The following is a 15,976-nucleotide window of genomic DNA, read 5'->3' as shown; positions in this document are numbered from 1 at the left end:
ATGTAACGGGCACACAGACACACAACATGTGTACTGTATATACTGTATTGCTATTACTTGGCGGCACGTGGTGGCTGGCAGTGTGTATCCCGGAAATAGATTTTTCAGCATGAAATCTTGCGGCAGAACCCCGCACCCTGTACACTGCACGAATGTGAAGTGGAGTTCCACTACATCACACCGGCTCTTGCAGATGCTGGCTTTTGAACTTCGCGCTAATGGCAATCCTGATGTTTCCTCTTTGGCCCACAGGACACAACATCCAAAATTTCCAAAAACAATTTGAAATGTGCACTCAGAGCCCAGCACACTTTCCCACTTTTGCGTCAGCCCATCTGAGATGAGCTTGGGCCCGGGGAAGCCAGGGGCATTTGTGTGTTGTTTAGTACTGTCACTATCGAATGTTTTTAGAATGGATTAACATATCAATTATTCAATCGATTAATCAGATCCATTTTAATTTTGCATTAAAGTGTATTTAAAAAAAAAAGAAAGAAAAAAAACAATTTTCCTTGATTAATGTTTATTAATCAATCATTAGTGGTTATTTCTTACTTTGTAAAGAAAAACAACCAAAAGTTCAAATTTAGAAATACCTGAAGTATACAGTAGCAACGATAAGTGTCTATGCACAAAGATTACTACAGTTACTGCCTGTTTTTTCCTCATGAGGGGATACGTCTATTTAATTAAAGGGGAAGTCAAATCAAACATTTTCTTCAGAATAATAGGTTCTGTGCATCCCCACTAGTTTAAATACAGTATTCTGATTAATATGTCTATGGAATACGAATTAAGCAGAAAAAGCCACCTGTTTTTATCCATTTTGCCTTGTACTGTCACTTGCTGTCGAATGAAAATGACATCACAATGCCTAAAGGCTCAGGTAATGACCGTCACGGCTCACCTGCTTTCTGGGTTTGCTCATGTGATGTTCAAAAACCGAGAGATGCGCACACACACACACTGGCATACATACACACTCACGTAGTTCTGAGCCAGGTCTGGGTGGTTGCGCTCGATGCCATCGTCCAGGATGGTCACCACCACACCTTTGCCCGTGTAGCCCCGCTTCCATGCTCCCATGATGTTCATGTCCGATTGGCAGTTGTGCACGTCATCATTGCAGTGCTGTAGCAGCCAAAATACATTCAGAAATTATAGTATGCTAATGGTCAAATATAAAAATAATCAAGCAAGTGAGGATAAATGTATTGGGACATGCCACAGACAAAAGTTACATTTTGGCTTCTCAAGATCTTAAAAACATTATAATCAAACTAAACAAACAACAAAAACAATTCCACGCAGTGTATATTTACAAGACATGCTTCATTTTAAAAAGATCCAGCTGTCAGTGCTAATGCTAAAGTATATGTAAAATCACATTGGAATGCTAACAGGAAATTAGCATCAACTTCCGGGAGTGATATTCCTGCAAATAACATACATACATAAGCTGTAGGAACGCATACGGTCGGGTAATATAACAATACTCAAAGGCCCAATCTCTTCCTAATCTGTTAAAAATTATTTATATGAATAGATATTAATAGTCCAGGGTGTCCCCCGCCTACTGCCCAGGGCCAGCTGAGATAGGCGCCAGCACCCCCCGCGACCCTTGTGAGGAATAAGCGGTTAAGAAAATGGATGGATGGATGGATGGATCGATAATAGAGCTCTATTGCAACTTTCTTCTTCAACTCTTATTTCATTGTATGTGTAAATTGCATGTATACAAGGCACCACATCGCCCCTAAGAGGACAATGTGTTTACAGCAGGAACAACCGACCTTTTAATATTCATTGTTTTTTATTGCTAATATTTTAGTATATTCTTATTTTACTCCATTTATTTTAAGAATTGAAGGAATTATGTCATAACAACACACATCTCCACATGATATAGCGGGTAATACGATATCCGAGGTCCTAGGTTAGCCCAACAAGCCCCAACACTTAAAAATAAAATAAAATAAAGATTGATAGATTGATTGATTGATTGATTGATTGATAAAACAAATAACAGTGTGGATATAACAGAAGTAGAATGCAAGAGGCTCAAATTTCACATGATAATTACACTGTTATTTTTGGACTTGTCAAAAAGAATAACATTTCAAGAGTAAAGTGCTCCGTGTAGGGATGAATGGGCATGAGGGTATGATAGTAGTTTTGGTTTGTGTTATGGTAGTTGAATAAATACTGTTTTTAAATCAATTCATAATTGTTTTTATTCATTGTTATTTCGATTTCAATCAAAATAATCCTGATTATTATTATTTTTATTTTTTTTCTAGTTTGAATGCGTGTCAACTACATGTCAGTATATGGCTAAAAAGCCAAAGAAAAAGCAAACGTTCAACTGAGGTACACCGAGATGTCGAGCAATGAGATGAGAGAGAGAGAGAGAGTGAGAACACACATAATAGCACTTCCGAACACTGAGGTTTTGTTTGCGGTGTCGGTGTACTATTTAGTAGTTTTTATTATAACACATTCAATAGTATAGTAATCTAAAAATTATTTTTGAATACAGTACACTGAAAAACTCATAAATGAACCATCCCTCTCAGAGTCAGCATCACAATGTGTCTGAAAGTCCCCCCCCCCACACACACACACACACCCTCACACCCCCACACACACACACACACACACACGAAAACACAATACAGTTCAGAGAGTTCTGTTCAAAAGCCAGAAAAATATTAAAAGCTGTGGTCAAAGTATTCGCACTTATCTACACAACATTAACCATTGACAGAGCTGAGAACTACTAACGGCCGAGAAAGAGCAATGATCTGAAGGGGTGCGCAAACAACTTGCGATAAGCAGCTCAAATCTCTGCTGTGTCCATCTAAGCTGACTCGTTTAAAGCAGAAAAGAATACATTAGAGTTCTCTTGATTATTTTCTTCTGAATGTTTGTGTACATTTCTTCTGATAATGTGTTATTTTTGTTTTTTCCTAATACCGGTATATTTGCACCTCTTATTATTTCTGTTTTTCTGGGTGGGAAGTCCACCACCATCCTAGAATGGATGGTGTTTGTTGGTTGTTATACTACGGCCCAACTTATCTTTCATTCACAAAAAAACAAACAAATCCTTCAGCTCCTCTGACCCAGCACTAATCAGAGACCGAGAAATGACCTCAGCTGAACTTTGACCTACAAACCAGCTTGACGGTTGACAAAAGGGGAAAAAAATGTTTGGGTGGCTTGACGTACTCACAATGTACCACATACTGCTCCACTTGGCGTCGTTGTAGAAGATGTTGCTGGGGAAGGTTGGGCTGCTGTGGGTGTGGCTGGACAGAGAGAGGGGCGGAGCCTGCTTGTAATCCCTCTTGATCCTCCTCTTCACCACCTGCTGCTGGATCCACTCCACCTGAAACATTCCATTAGAGTCCAAAGTCACCGAACAGCACATTGTAAACCTCAGTACAAGAAATGTATCTGTTCCGTGTCTGTTTGCAAACCGAAACCTTTGCCCGCCAAGATAATGTTTCTCATCGAATTTATTGCTATTAATATGTTCTGGCCCCAGGATGAAGTTTTATTTATCTAATGTTTACAGCACACAAAAAAAAAAAAAAAAAAAAAAAAAGTGAAAAAGCACACTTGGAATATTTAGAAATAACAGCACATACATTTTGCAAATTGTTGTGCATCGTCCTTTTCACATGCGGCACTTTTTTTTTTTGAAAAGAGCTCAGAATTGTTCATTCGGTAGTCTTACCGATTCAACGTCTTATCATCATTGCCTTTTTTTTTTGTGTGTGTGTGAATCGATTTTTAAACTTCCATTTTTAATGGAAAAATATTCAACAAAACGTCTGACTTCGGGTTAGGATTCACACCTTGAGCATGGAAGAATGTTATATGAACGGAACATTAAGCCTTAATATTTTATTTTAATGCTGTTCAAACATGAAACAGATTACAACCTCTATAAGACTGAAATTTCAGATAAATAAATAATACATTTTCATATAAATCTTACACTCTACAAGCTTACTGATTAGTATTTTCTAAATTTGAATGAAAAAGAATCGCAACAATCGACTTATAAATTCGTATCGGGATTAATCGGTATCGAATCGAATCGTGACCTGTGAATCGTGATACGAATCGAATCGTCAGGTACTAGGCAATTCCCAACCCTAGCTATTATCATTACATTTTGCGGCCGAGGAGGCCGTTTGGCGTTGTAATATATAGCAGCATAAGAGCTGGTCTAAATGAAACTAAGCCACGTCTGCCATCTAGTGGTGAATGGTGACAATACGACTTAAAACGACAGTTGACCCCTGCATACTTGCAATTCATCAACCACGGATTTACATATTCACTGTTTCGTTTGTTTTGTTGTATTTTTGTTGTGTCTGGAGTTGTAAAAAAATAAATAAAATAAAAATTAAAAAAATAATAATAATAATAAAAAAATGAGGGGGCAGTCCTAAGCGTGTCTTGGGTTGGACTCAGCCGTTGCAAACTGTTTGTCATTGGTCGAGTGAGCAGTTCGGCGAACAAGGAAGTCTTGCCAGCTTGCAATGGAGAGCTTCAGCAATGGACGACTATCTTGTCGACTGTCTGCTCTCACTTGTTGTCTAGCAGCTCAAGACGCAAGTTGAGGTGACAGTGGACACGATCGTCATCCATTGCTGGAGCTCTCCAATGCAATCCGGCGAGACTTCCTTGTCTGTCGAGCTGCTCACTCGACCAACGACAGGCAGTTTGCAACGGCGGAGTCCAACCCAAGACACGCTTAGGACCACCCCCTCATTTGAATAACATTTCGACTTGGCAATACGAATCCTCAGGTACTAGGCAATTCACACCCCTTGAAATTACGGTCACAAAAAAAAGAGGCAATATTCCGTAGTGGTGTGACCACCACCATCTGGTTTAAAATTTAGCCAGATTTAAATTTTACATGTTTTTAATTTAGAGAATATTTTTAAAAAGAGGAACCTTAAAAATATTTTCATTACAACTTATTTATATTTTCAAAAATAGTTTAATTAAAGTAAAAAAATTCCAGTACGTTACTTACAACGCGTTTTAATGACGGCAAAAGACAATTTGTATTTCCATTATTTGCTAAAGGAAAACGTGACCATAAATACAAACAAGTCAGATCATCAGACCCAGAATGAACGTTGACTTTTTTTTTTTTTTTTTTTTTTTTTTAAACACCTTTTTCACCATCTCTATTCACTCTCCGGAATTATGCCAACGGTCGGCATCTAATGATGAATACGATGCAGAACTTTAGACCACAAAGAGAATCGTTTCCACGCAGCACAAGTAATTCTTCTTGCCGAACAATGTCCGCGTGCATAAAAAGCTGGAGCGTTTTTCAACACGTCGATACGACTTGAGAGAGAGAGAGACTGACATAATGACTGCGGCGTGATTATCCGCTTTCATGCGCAGAAACAATTTGCCAGCTTCTCTGGAGGATTGGGAGGCGGCGAGACGAGATAAAGCCGGGAGAAGAGGAGGCTTGAGGAGAATGAGTCCCTGGGGAGTCCAAGAAAAGAAAAGAAAAGACTTCACTGGAGTGAAAACAAATAGCTGGAGAAAGAGAATTGATTTTATAAATAAGGGTGACTTAATAACTCAATTGGGTAGCTCTTTACAGAGGCGTTCAGGTAACTTCTATGTGGGAAAAGATGAAGATGTGGCCACCTGGGAGAGAACAAGAGTTAAATACCGACTCAGATAGTCATTATTAGCGTAATTCTGCTACGCTACACCTCTGCATCTGCCTCAAAAACACAATAGTGTTCATTAAGATACGCTTGTCTACTTAAAACCACTGGTGTATGATTGCAATTTGCATATATTTGCATTTCAATTCCATCCGTGCCATAACTCCGGGGGGACAATGAAGGCACTGCTGCCTTTTCAGCACACAGTAAAGTCGAACACACTTCCACAAACCCTATTCGACAGCACCTCAAGTCTATTCCCAGTAGTTTTCATTTGTGTGAAGACTGTAGTGTTTGCTTATTGTGCAATGCCTCTTGAGACTTTGCAAAGCCACATTAACTTTTATACATGCAACTAAAAGTAAAACGATTTGTTTTTGGCCTGAAATCCTTTGTACTTATAAGCAAACTACAATCTGCTCCACCTTGACAAAGGTCAGGTACCCAGTGCCTTCCGAGTGGCATTACAAATGATGGGTAAGATAAAGCATAGCGCTTCGTGATGGGGACAATAACCAATTATGCGGTTAGTTTCTGACCTTGTAGAGTTTTGATGTGAGAGTTTTGTCCTTCAGTGCACTATACTGTACAGTGGTGCCTTTTAATTTAAAAGTTCTTCAACTTACAGTGTTTTAATATTATGTGTCGTTGCTTGATCAATTTTTTTGGCTTGTGTTGCAAGCCAAAATTTGACGTACAGTCCAGCTTCAGATATCCTGCCGCTTGAGTGAAGTGAACAGGAGCATTAACAGGGATGCACACTGTCGCCAAGTGGATTATTCCTTTTTTCTATTATCATTTTTCATTATCCCACTAAACTATGAGGAGAGTGTCATATCTTTTTTTTTTTTTTTTTTTTACTCAGGTGCTAGTCGTGTACACGTCTCTAGAACATGATATTTTTGGTACACTACACAGTTGCTTTTTTTTTGTATAGCCCTATCTATGGCATCTAATCGTAACAGAGTTGGAAAAAGGAAGCACTAACATTGTGGCTCATGAATGCAACCAGATGTATGCCATTATCTCCCTCCCAAATACTAACAAAGTCAGTTTGGATAAGCCTAAAATTTTCAAACAGTTTTCAACTTTTGTCGACAATAATTTTGTAATGTACAGTATAGGACATTGCTTTTTTTTTTTTTTTTTTTTTTCCTGCATTGGGTGTTCTTAGGTTTAAAATATATACCGGTATATACCACCAATCAACTCCTACAGATGATCCTCCTCACCCCCAATTAGTTAAATTGCGCTTCCACTGTATTCTACTGCTGGGTCATACAGACAGTTACCTCTGACAAAAATTGTTTTGTTTTGTTTTGTTTTTAACCTGCATGGTCAATTCCAATCAATAATCAAATCTAATTCTGGTGCTACTCAAAAGAGTGGCTTGGCACTTTTCAACAAAAATCAGTTGAATCCATTTTCTGGTGACCTACCGCAGACAAAAACCTTCCGCTGTTTCCCCAAAGTATCGAATGGCAATGACACGCTTTGTCCCCCCACCGATAAGAGTCGTCACTTTTAGCAGTGTGGATACGTCACGTTATATCTCAATGCATACGAAAAGGCAAAGACAATATCATGCTCCGCTTCTACCAGAGTATCATCACCCCTTTGTTGGCTTGCCAGAATGTGAGACACAGGTGTTGGACACACTCCATTCTGTTTAGTTTTACTCCAGCAATGACTTTCTGCTTGGCCAGCTTGCATTCCCTCCAATTTTCTCATCTTTAATTTGTTTGGGAGCTTGTTTGTGTAGTCTCAAAAGACCCCCACCCCCCACACACACAAACATACACTACAACCTCCTCCCACTCAGACTGTACGATTGCAGGTGGTTCGCCTGGGTCAGTAACCATGGGGGAAAGTGGGGAAGAGTTCACTCCAGAGCAAATAAGGACAAATTGATCCACTGGTGTTTTCGTGATTGAGTTTTTATCGTTTTACCCACAACAACTTTTGGGTTGCTGGTTATTCGTATGCAATGATTCCTGATGAGCATTCTTTCCACGTTCGATCATCGCATTTAGTTTGATTAAAAATGAAATTAAAGTAGTTTGCATTCAGTGCTTGCGTTATGACAAAAGGGGTAGTGGGGGTGTGAGTTGGGCGAGGGGGGTTGGGGGATTCAAGTGCAGACCACGTAATACCGTGCTCAGATGGCTTTCGGTCTCGTCAACTCAAACCCCTCCGAGACGCAAATGTCCTCCGGCAACAAACAAACACCAGTCGCATTTTCTTTTTTTACCCTCCACAAAGATGAATGTGCACAGACTTTAAAAAAGGGGCAGCGCCGCCAAGAGATAATGACCACAAACTGCTGGTCACAATTAATCTGATCATGCAATAAATGCATTGCAATTTAATGAAATAACATTTGATTAACACTAAACCAAAACATGCAATCATTTAAAGACCCTTCTTTTTTCCCAATTAAAAAATATATACTTACTTTCAGTTAATTAGCGAGAAAACAATCGTGGCTGTTCAAGATAAAGAAGCCCCTTTGACATTGACCATTTTCCTGCCACATTATGTTTACAGAAAGGCTAAACACGGCAACATATTGTAATAATTGGGGGGTGCAGAGCTGGCAGAGGCCGCATACTGCTACGCTAGCTCTGCGTAATTTTCGGTGAGTTTTCTGTCTCACAAGACCTTTCGGCGAATATGTAACATGTTCATGATCTTTTTCAAATCATGGTGTAAAAAAAAAAAAAAAAAAAACTCACTGTGTGAGTAAGCACTACTTGTGCAGTGACCAATCAAACCACGTCCACCAATCAAATGATTTAAAAAAGTAAGCACCCTGCAAAGTTGTCAGCGATCACATATTGAGAAGATAAATCTGTCCGTGAGCCCAGGGAAGCTTTGTGGAACCACCTTTGTGTTTTTTCTTCTTCTTCTTTTTTTTTATGGTTGTCTTGGCATTTGATTCTCAGTTTTGCTATTCAATGTGTATTAATGAAGCGCCAAGTGCAAATTTTGGCCCACAAACTGCAATGCGAAACACTTATTTCAAACCTTGCGTTTATTTATAGCTACATCTATGATATGGTATTTGTGGTATTTGTAAACATACAAACAAAGCCTACTCTGGTATACTATCTTTGGCAGCTCTTGAAGACTCATGTAAAACAAAAGGCTCTGTGGTGTAGACGTTTCAAATTCCTACGGGTACTTTGTCCCAGTTCCATTCTATAGGGTTCCACTATTTACCCTTGCTGTAAGGAAGTGCTTTAACCCGCTTTGCCCAATGCAGAAGTTGGTTGAGCTTGGTCAAAGGAGATTTTAAAGACCTACAGCCTGTCACATTGCTACTTAACGCTATTCCTTACTGTCATTAAATTAAGGTAAAAAGCCAACTCATCAACACAGAAATGCTCTTTGACCTGCAAGAGGCATGTAACATCGGTGTTAAGCCCATGCCATAAAGCAACATGTTGTCAAGGTAACCAGGGGCGTACCGCTGTACAGTATATGCGTTGCAACAAGTTGACGGCGGCACTACGCCCCATCTGACTCATTTACACAGAGTGAGACGTCATAGCGGAATGGCAGACTAGCCCTCTCGCTGATCCCGCAGATTAGCCAGACATCGCCCGCCTAACCGCTCGGCACGCCACCTTCCCTTTATTTGGCTTAATCCAGCCCTCACACCCGCCATCTGACACAATGAAAACGAACAGAATGCCTTGAAATGAGCCACAAAGCTGCGGTAATGCGGTGTTGTATCATGAGGTGTTGATCACAATGCCATTGTTCATCTTGCTAATTATGATAGCCACCACGGAGCATGCTCAAAACACATTTTAACAACTTGAAAGAAGCCATTAAGTCAAAAAACCTATGGTACCATGTGGTACTGTATTATGAAGTGCTGAACGAGCGCACAACTTAGACATGCAATACTACGATAGTTTCCCACATCAATGATCATAGATAACTTTGTATACTGGAAGTCACAAGTCCGAAAATGTTCTTACTCCAGTAAAGTTCTGTAACTCGAGTTCCCAATCTTACAGTGATGAAAGTACATGGAGAGAGCTACATCTTTGGTTTTCAACATAAAGAAAAGAGCCTTGATATTTAATCTGAGCATATCAATATCATATCGCATCAGACAGCGATAAAATCAATATGGAATATCAAGCAGAGTATATTCAGTTTATCTTCGAGGAACAAAACTGAACTGTACCATCAAAACATACCAAATAAAAACATCAGCAAGTTGTATTACTTCAGTCAAATTACAGCATGTTTTCACAATGATATCCATACTTTCATTCCAAAAGAAATATTCCACAGAAGCTAATTAAAAAGCAGCCACACTCATGATGACGATAGAATCTATGAATGCAGAGGATGTTGGGATGAGCATAAATAAAAAGTTTAGCCTTCTTTGGGAACACTTCTAGTTGGTCGCTGTGCATTTCAATGAAGTCGATAAGTCTCTGGTTAATCAGCCTTGTACGATGTATTGTCATTGACAAAGGCGGTGGGCACAGGAGCAATGTGGCGTTTGGGCTCCGCCAATAATGAAGTCAGGATATGCTGCTTGACCTGCTCCAGCACATTCGGGTTTAATTCCAAGTGAAACTTTTAAAGGATTTATGGAAGAGGTGGGGAACGAGTCACATTTAACCACACCAACTTTAGGACTTGAGTCTTGCTTTTTGCTAAGATATATAAAAAATTGAACTGAACTCTGACCTGGTACTCATGAGACTTGAACTACTGCATATGGCAAGTCTACGGTTGAAAATCTGCATTTCCTAGATAGTGTACCTTTTGTTTTGTTTTGTAAAGAAAAATGTTTTTTTTGTGTGTGTGTGTAGTGCACATAAACAAAATATTTGAGACGCAGTATTGGTTTCAAAGTCTTATTATTGTTAATACCTTATTTTGTCTGACAGTTGTGTCTTTCGACTTTTCCCAATCTGTGCCACAACAGCAAAAACATGACAAAAAAGAAGAAGACGTTAGATGCATACAAAGTACCCACGGTACAGCAATATTTTTTTTTTTTACTATACAGTATTTTTAGCCAATGTTTTTGTTATTTTTTTATATATATTTTTCATCTAACCTTTGTACATTTTTGTCAGATGTGTATTTGATATTTTTTCTTATTTTTTTTTTACAGTAGGCTATTGGTTTTTTTTCCTGGCTATGTCTTTCAAATAATTTTGTATTTTTAATCTAATTTGTCTAATTTGTAAATTTTTTATTATTTCCTAATATTTCTGTTTTTCTGATACATTTGTCTAACATGTCAATTTTTAAATACAGTGCTTGTATTTTATGTCTAATTTTGTATTTTTTAAATAGTATTTGATCAAATATATAGTATATATATTCTAATGTTTGTATATTATGTTTTTGTGTTTTCAACTATTTCTGCATGTTATATCATCTTATATTTTAGTTGTTTTTGTTAAATATTTCAAATCAATTTCTAATATTTTGTGCCTTTTTAGTCCACTGAGTCTTTTTTCTGTATGTATATATTTTGTTATTTTTGCTAAGGCACTTCTGAATGGATGCAAACTGCATTTAGTTGTTCTGGACTTGTGACAGTGCAATGACAATAAAGTTAAATTCTATTCTATTGTTTTGTTGTGAAAAGTTTTACACTGGATAACTCACTTTACCAGTCAATAATATTGACATTGATATTTAACAAATTTGTGGGCAATATTTACGAGAGATGAACATAATAATGGATTAATCGATTGCTGTTAAGTCTTGGGGCTAAAAGGGGAGCACGAGAGAGCAGCAGAGCCTGTTCTGACTCAAATAAGTTTGCCGTCAAAAGATGAGGTAAGCTTCAGAAACTTTTGCAACAACCCCACCACAGCAAAAGTCTCATCTGCATCAATACAATAAAGAGGTGAAAAGAGCATTTGAGATCATCCCGAGAGACGACGTACTCACCTTGGGCTCCATGGAGATGAAACTGTGGCGACCACGACTAGACAAAGTGGACCTCTTAATGGTACGACTATGGAAGAAATGGTAGTGGTCTTTCAAATCCCCAATCTGTAAAAGCACAAAATAACAGTTAAAAACAACATAAAAGGGCTGTCCTGGAGAAATGCTAAGATTGGCAAGAATCAAGGTTGTTTGGGCGGAACAAGTAAGTCGTAGAAACATAATCTACAAACATGGACATACTTGCACTTCAACGCACACACATGCACACGCACGCAAACACGCACGGTGAACTTTTGACTCCACTCTTTAATTCATTGAAGAGACTGTTTATGTACCACTTCATTAGATGCCGCTGTTTGTTAATTAGATTTTTTTTTTTTTTTTTAATGTTCGTAGTCGTATGTGAACGGCAGGTTCTAGTATGTAATAACATAAATAGACTTTCTATCAGTTTTCTGTTATTTGAGGGAGGCGATTGTCTTAAGTAGATGATACGCTCCGGTGATTTGACTATTATTTGGGGATGAAGACTACCGGTTTTTCGAAGAAATATGAAAAGAAAGAACACCGAAAAGTCGTCTGCTTTCTCTCTTTAATTTATTCCAGACACATCAAGAACCACATGAATAAAAAAAAATTTAAACAAGAAGATACACATACCAATTAATACACTTCCTACACATAGGTCATTTTCACCAGACCTAAAAAGGGGTATGAAGAAGTACAACTTATTTAATTCTGATTCCTATTTCCCATCCCTATTAGTATTCACTAATTTCCAATCATAATGATGATCTTGATTCCTGCGAGTCTTGTAAATAAATGGTACAAACATGTTTTGTTTAAACACACATACACGCACGCACACGCATACACCCCCCAAGTAGTACAGTAGTACCATAATATATATTGTGCTCACTACCTGTTAGTTTACCCGTATTTACATCCCTGGTTATATTTATTGAAAATACTCAGTTTCCTAAACAGACTCATGCTTGGATAATGTTGGAACTCATCTCTAATAATAACAACAACAACAACAACAACAATAATAATAATAATAATAATAATAATAATAACAATAGCAATAATAATAATAATAATAATAATAATAATAAACAGTGACAGGGAGTGGGAGGATGTGAAGTGGAGGCCAGCTGCTCGCAAGGTGATTCGTTTTAATAATTGATAAAGACCACACAATCCCTCACATGATAAGAGCGTCATGGCTGCCAAGGCTCCCGTGGTGTGTCACTGATCCGTGGCCAGCCCCACACAGTCCATCAGATCAACTTTCGGCTGGTGCACCACACGACTTTTTGAATTAACTATGACAAAACTCCAACAGCCTTTATGCATTATGAGGGTGTGTACTGGTAACGTCTCATGCAAATGAGCCACTGCTCACCGCGCCCACCACTTCTGCAGGGTCGACAATGGAGTGAAGAGGTTGTGACGAAGAGAGTGGCTACTGCTAGCCCAGATTGCGCTGAAGTGAAAAAGCAAGACCCCATAAAGACAGTAAAACCATGGCTTGTATTTTTACTAGTGCACGCAGCATTTATAGTAGATCATTTTTTCCCCGAAATAAATCATCTGTAAGACATTTTTAATGCTGTAAAAGGATTTTTTTTCTTTCTTGTTGTTGTTGGGGGCTTCTATTATTGAAAAAAATGTTCATGATTAAGGTCAAACTTCATCTTACTGCATACTAAAAAAAAATTAAAAAATAAATAAATAAATAAATTAATTAAATTAAATAATAACAAAAAAAAAGTCGAACAAAAGGTCTTATTCAAATTCTCTATAGCTTCAAGTTGAAGCCATTTTGAGCTGTTTATCTCTGAAAGTGTTTCTGTATTGAGCCACAGAGGCAAAGCCCGACTTATTGCTTCCTTGGAAGTTGGAACCATGTCGCAACTATCATCACTAGGAAGTCAATCACGTGCTGTTGTGCAGATACTGGATTATGCGTCACTTTGATCATAATCCTGTAATTGCAAAAAGAGATCTTTCTTTGTTTTACCACCCGCTGGGTATATAAATGAGGCTTTCCGAGTAGGAGCAACAAGTCGGGGATTTGCCTGAACTAGTGTGCTGACACTTTAAATACATATTTGCCTTTACATGCAATTGTATGTCCATTGTTAATGAAAAGACTGTGACAACAGTCACCGCTACGACAGTCTACTGCGGCTTGGCGATGATAAAAAGAAAATATGATTCTTTTGATTGATATTAATTTAAAATCAAGATCGTGATTAATAAAAACTATTATTCATTTACTTCAAAACTAAGTATTTATTGAACCACCAAACCGAATCAAATCATTCCACTTTGAACTCAGGATACGTATCAAATCGTCTTTTATTGGAGAGCTATATCTTAGAAGAAAATGGCATTGCATCATACTCTGTCCAACTGAGCCATACCATATCAAATTGAATCATAATCCTTCTGAATCGAACCGTTCTACTTTCAAATGACATGGATGACATAATAAAGGCAAGAAAGGTTACGCTGGTCACTTGTCAGGTGAGTTCCATAAACTGTGTTGATGCAGTGTGCATGCATTCTGAAACAGTATGAGCTTGTGTGGCAGGAGTCACTTTAGACGCCTTACACCTTGGATGCTTCTGAGGGGCCAGTGTTTGTGACATTTTTGTTTGGTGGTGTGAGAGTTTTCTAATATAAAATACAATTAATATATGCCTTGGCTCAATAAAGCTTGGGAAACACTGCTCTAGTTAGTCTCAAGTGCCAGACCCGTGTGTGCCAGGAGTGCCAGCAATGCATGAAGAACAGGCATGACAAACCTGAAGCCACCAAATCTAATTGTCAAGAAGAGTTGGAAAACAAACACCTAGCATGCTTTCCTCCGGCTGCAAGCAGATCTAGTCCATGGAACGGCCCCCTCACACCCGCTATTCCCCAAGACCCGCATCTATCCCCAAGCACCACAAAAACAACACTTTGAAGAGACATTGTGCCTGTGAACTTGTCAGCTGATTTAGACTCCATTTGAGCCACTGTCTAAGTCTGGGAAGGGGGTTCCACGCGTAAGAGGATTAGCCAGAATTTCCCAACAAGGTGCTCCCTCTCTGGATGCCAACTCCTTTCATCCATCGTCCCTTATTCTTTAACCGCCAGATCATTGTGTTCTGCCTCACCATTACAGTTCTGTCATGGAGGCCATGTGGAAATCCTGTGACCATTTCCCATCCAGACCCCACAAGTACCACCACATCGCTCACATCTTGCTTCCAGGCACAACTTCAAGGTCTATTCTTCAAGACCTCCGTTCAGTGTGCATCACAGGTTAACTCTAGTGACCTCCAGGTGTTAATCCTTACACATCAATCATCCATGGACCACACAATGAGCAATTCCCACTTCTGCTACAGCTCTTTATACTTATATTCTGTTATACTAGTGCCAAAGGCAGAATATTTGTGAGATGACTTGGTCTCCCTTCTCCCATGCCAAGTCACTTTCTAGAGAACACAGACAGGAAAAATGGTTGGCAAATTCCTGCTTTAACAGGCTCGGCGTGACTCTCTTTTTTTTTTTTGTACAAAATACAGCTTTATTTCTGACAAAAATGTCGAATTTACGTGCAAAACAATACTCATAAATTTTGAAAAAAATTATTTTTAGGTTCCAAAATATAACTTTGGTAGAAAAATAGTCCTAAACATGACGGAATTGTGGAAAAAAAAGTTTACCCTCGTAAGATTGCAATTTTATTCTGGGAAAAAAAAAATGTTCAAGCATTTTTTTTTTATGTATTACTTTTTCTCCCCAAAAAGTATAACTATTCCCATAAGATAATTCTGAAAAAAAATATTATGGAAAAACTTCATTCTAAAAAAAAATAAAAAATAAAAAAAGTATAAAGCTCATGTATGATTACGACTTTGTTCACGGAAAAAAGGACCGCAAGTCAATTTTATTTATATAGCCCTTAGCAAAAAAAAAAAAAAATATATATATATATATATATATATATATATATATATATATATATATATATATATATATATAAGACTACAAACATTTTTGTAAACAGAATTTTTGTCCTAGGGGGAAAAAAAAATTCTAGAAAGAATTTAATTTTGTTTATCTTCAAATAATGAAGGTTTTTATCTTGATAACATATGACTATTCTCTTACTATGACTTTTTCTTAAATGGTATAACTTAATTCTCATAATTGTTTTTTTTTTTCCAACATTTTTTTTGTCATTATTCCGCAACCTGTCCTGTCTTCTGCAACCTATCCAAATTTTCCACATGTTTTCTGTGTTGCAGTCCTTG

At 38.0% G+C, this 15,976-nt stretch overlaps 1 protein-coding gene across 4 annotated transcripts in view; it reads right to left on the bottom strand.

Annotated features, from left to right (window-relative positions):
* Positions 1-15,976, bottom strand: part of pcsk5b (proprotein convertase subtilisin/kexin type 5b) — a 76,186-nt gene that overhangs the window by 56,713 nt on the left and 3,497 nt on the right. For all 4 annotated transcript variants that reach the window (XM_077521101.1, XM_077521097.1, XM_077521099.1 and 1 more), the window contains 3 exons: positions 11,661-11,765; positions 3,236-3,391; positions 988-1,131 (listed from right to left, as the gene is read on the bottom strand). In XM_077521101.1, coding sequence (XP_077377227.1) covers positions 988-1,131; positions 3,236-3,391; positions 11,661-11,765 — 405 coding nt within the window. The remainder of the gene's footprint in view (positions 1-987; positions 1,132-3,235; positions 3,392-11,660; positions 11,766-15,976) is intronic.

Source organism: Festucalex cinctus, chromosome 5 (assembly GCF_051991245.1).
Source record: "Festucalex cinctus isolate MCC-2025b chromosome 5, RoL_Fcin_1.0, whole genome shotgun sequence".
Lineage (NCBI taxonomy): Eukaryota > Metazoa > Chordata > Actinopteri > Syngnathiformes > Syngnathidae > Festucalex > Festucalex cinctus.
Note: the sequence above shows the minus strand (reverse complement) of the source record. Positions and strands in the feature narration are given on the sequence as shown.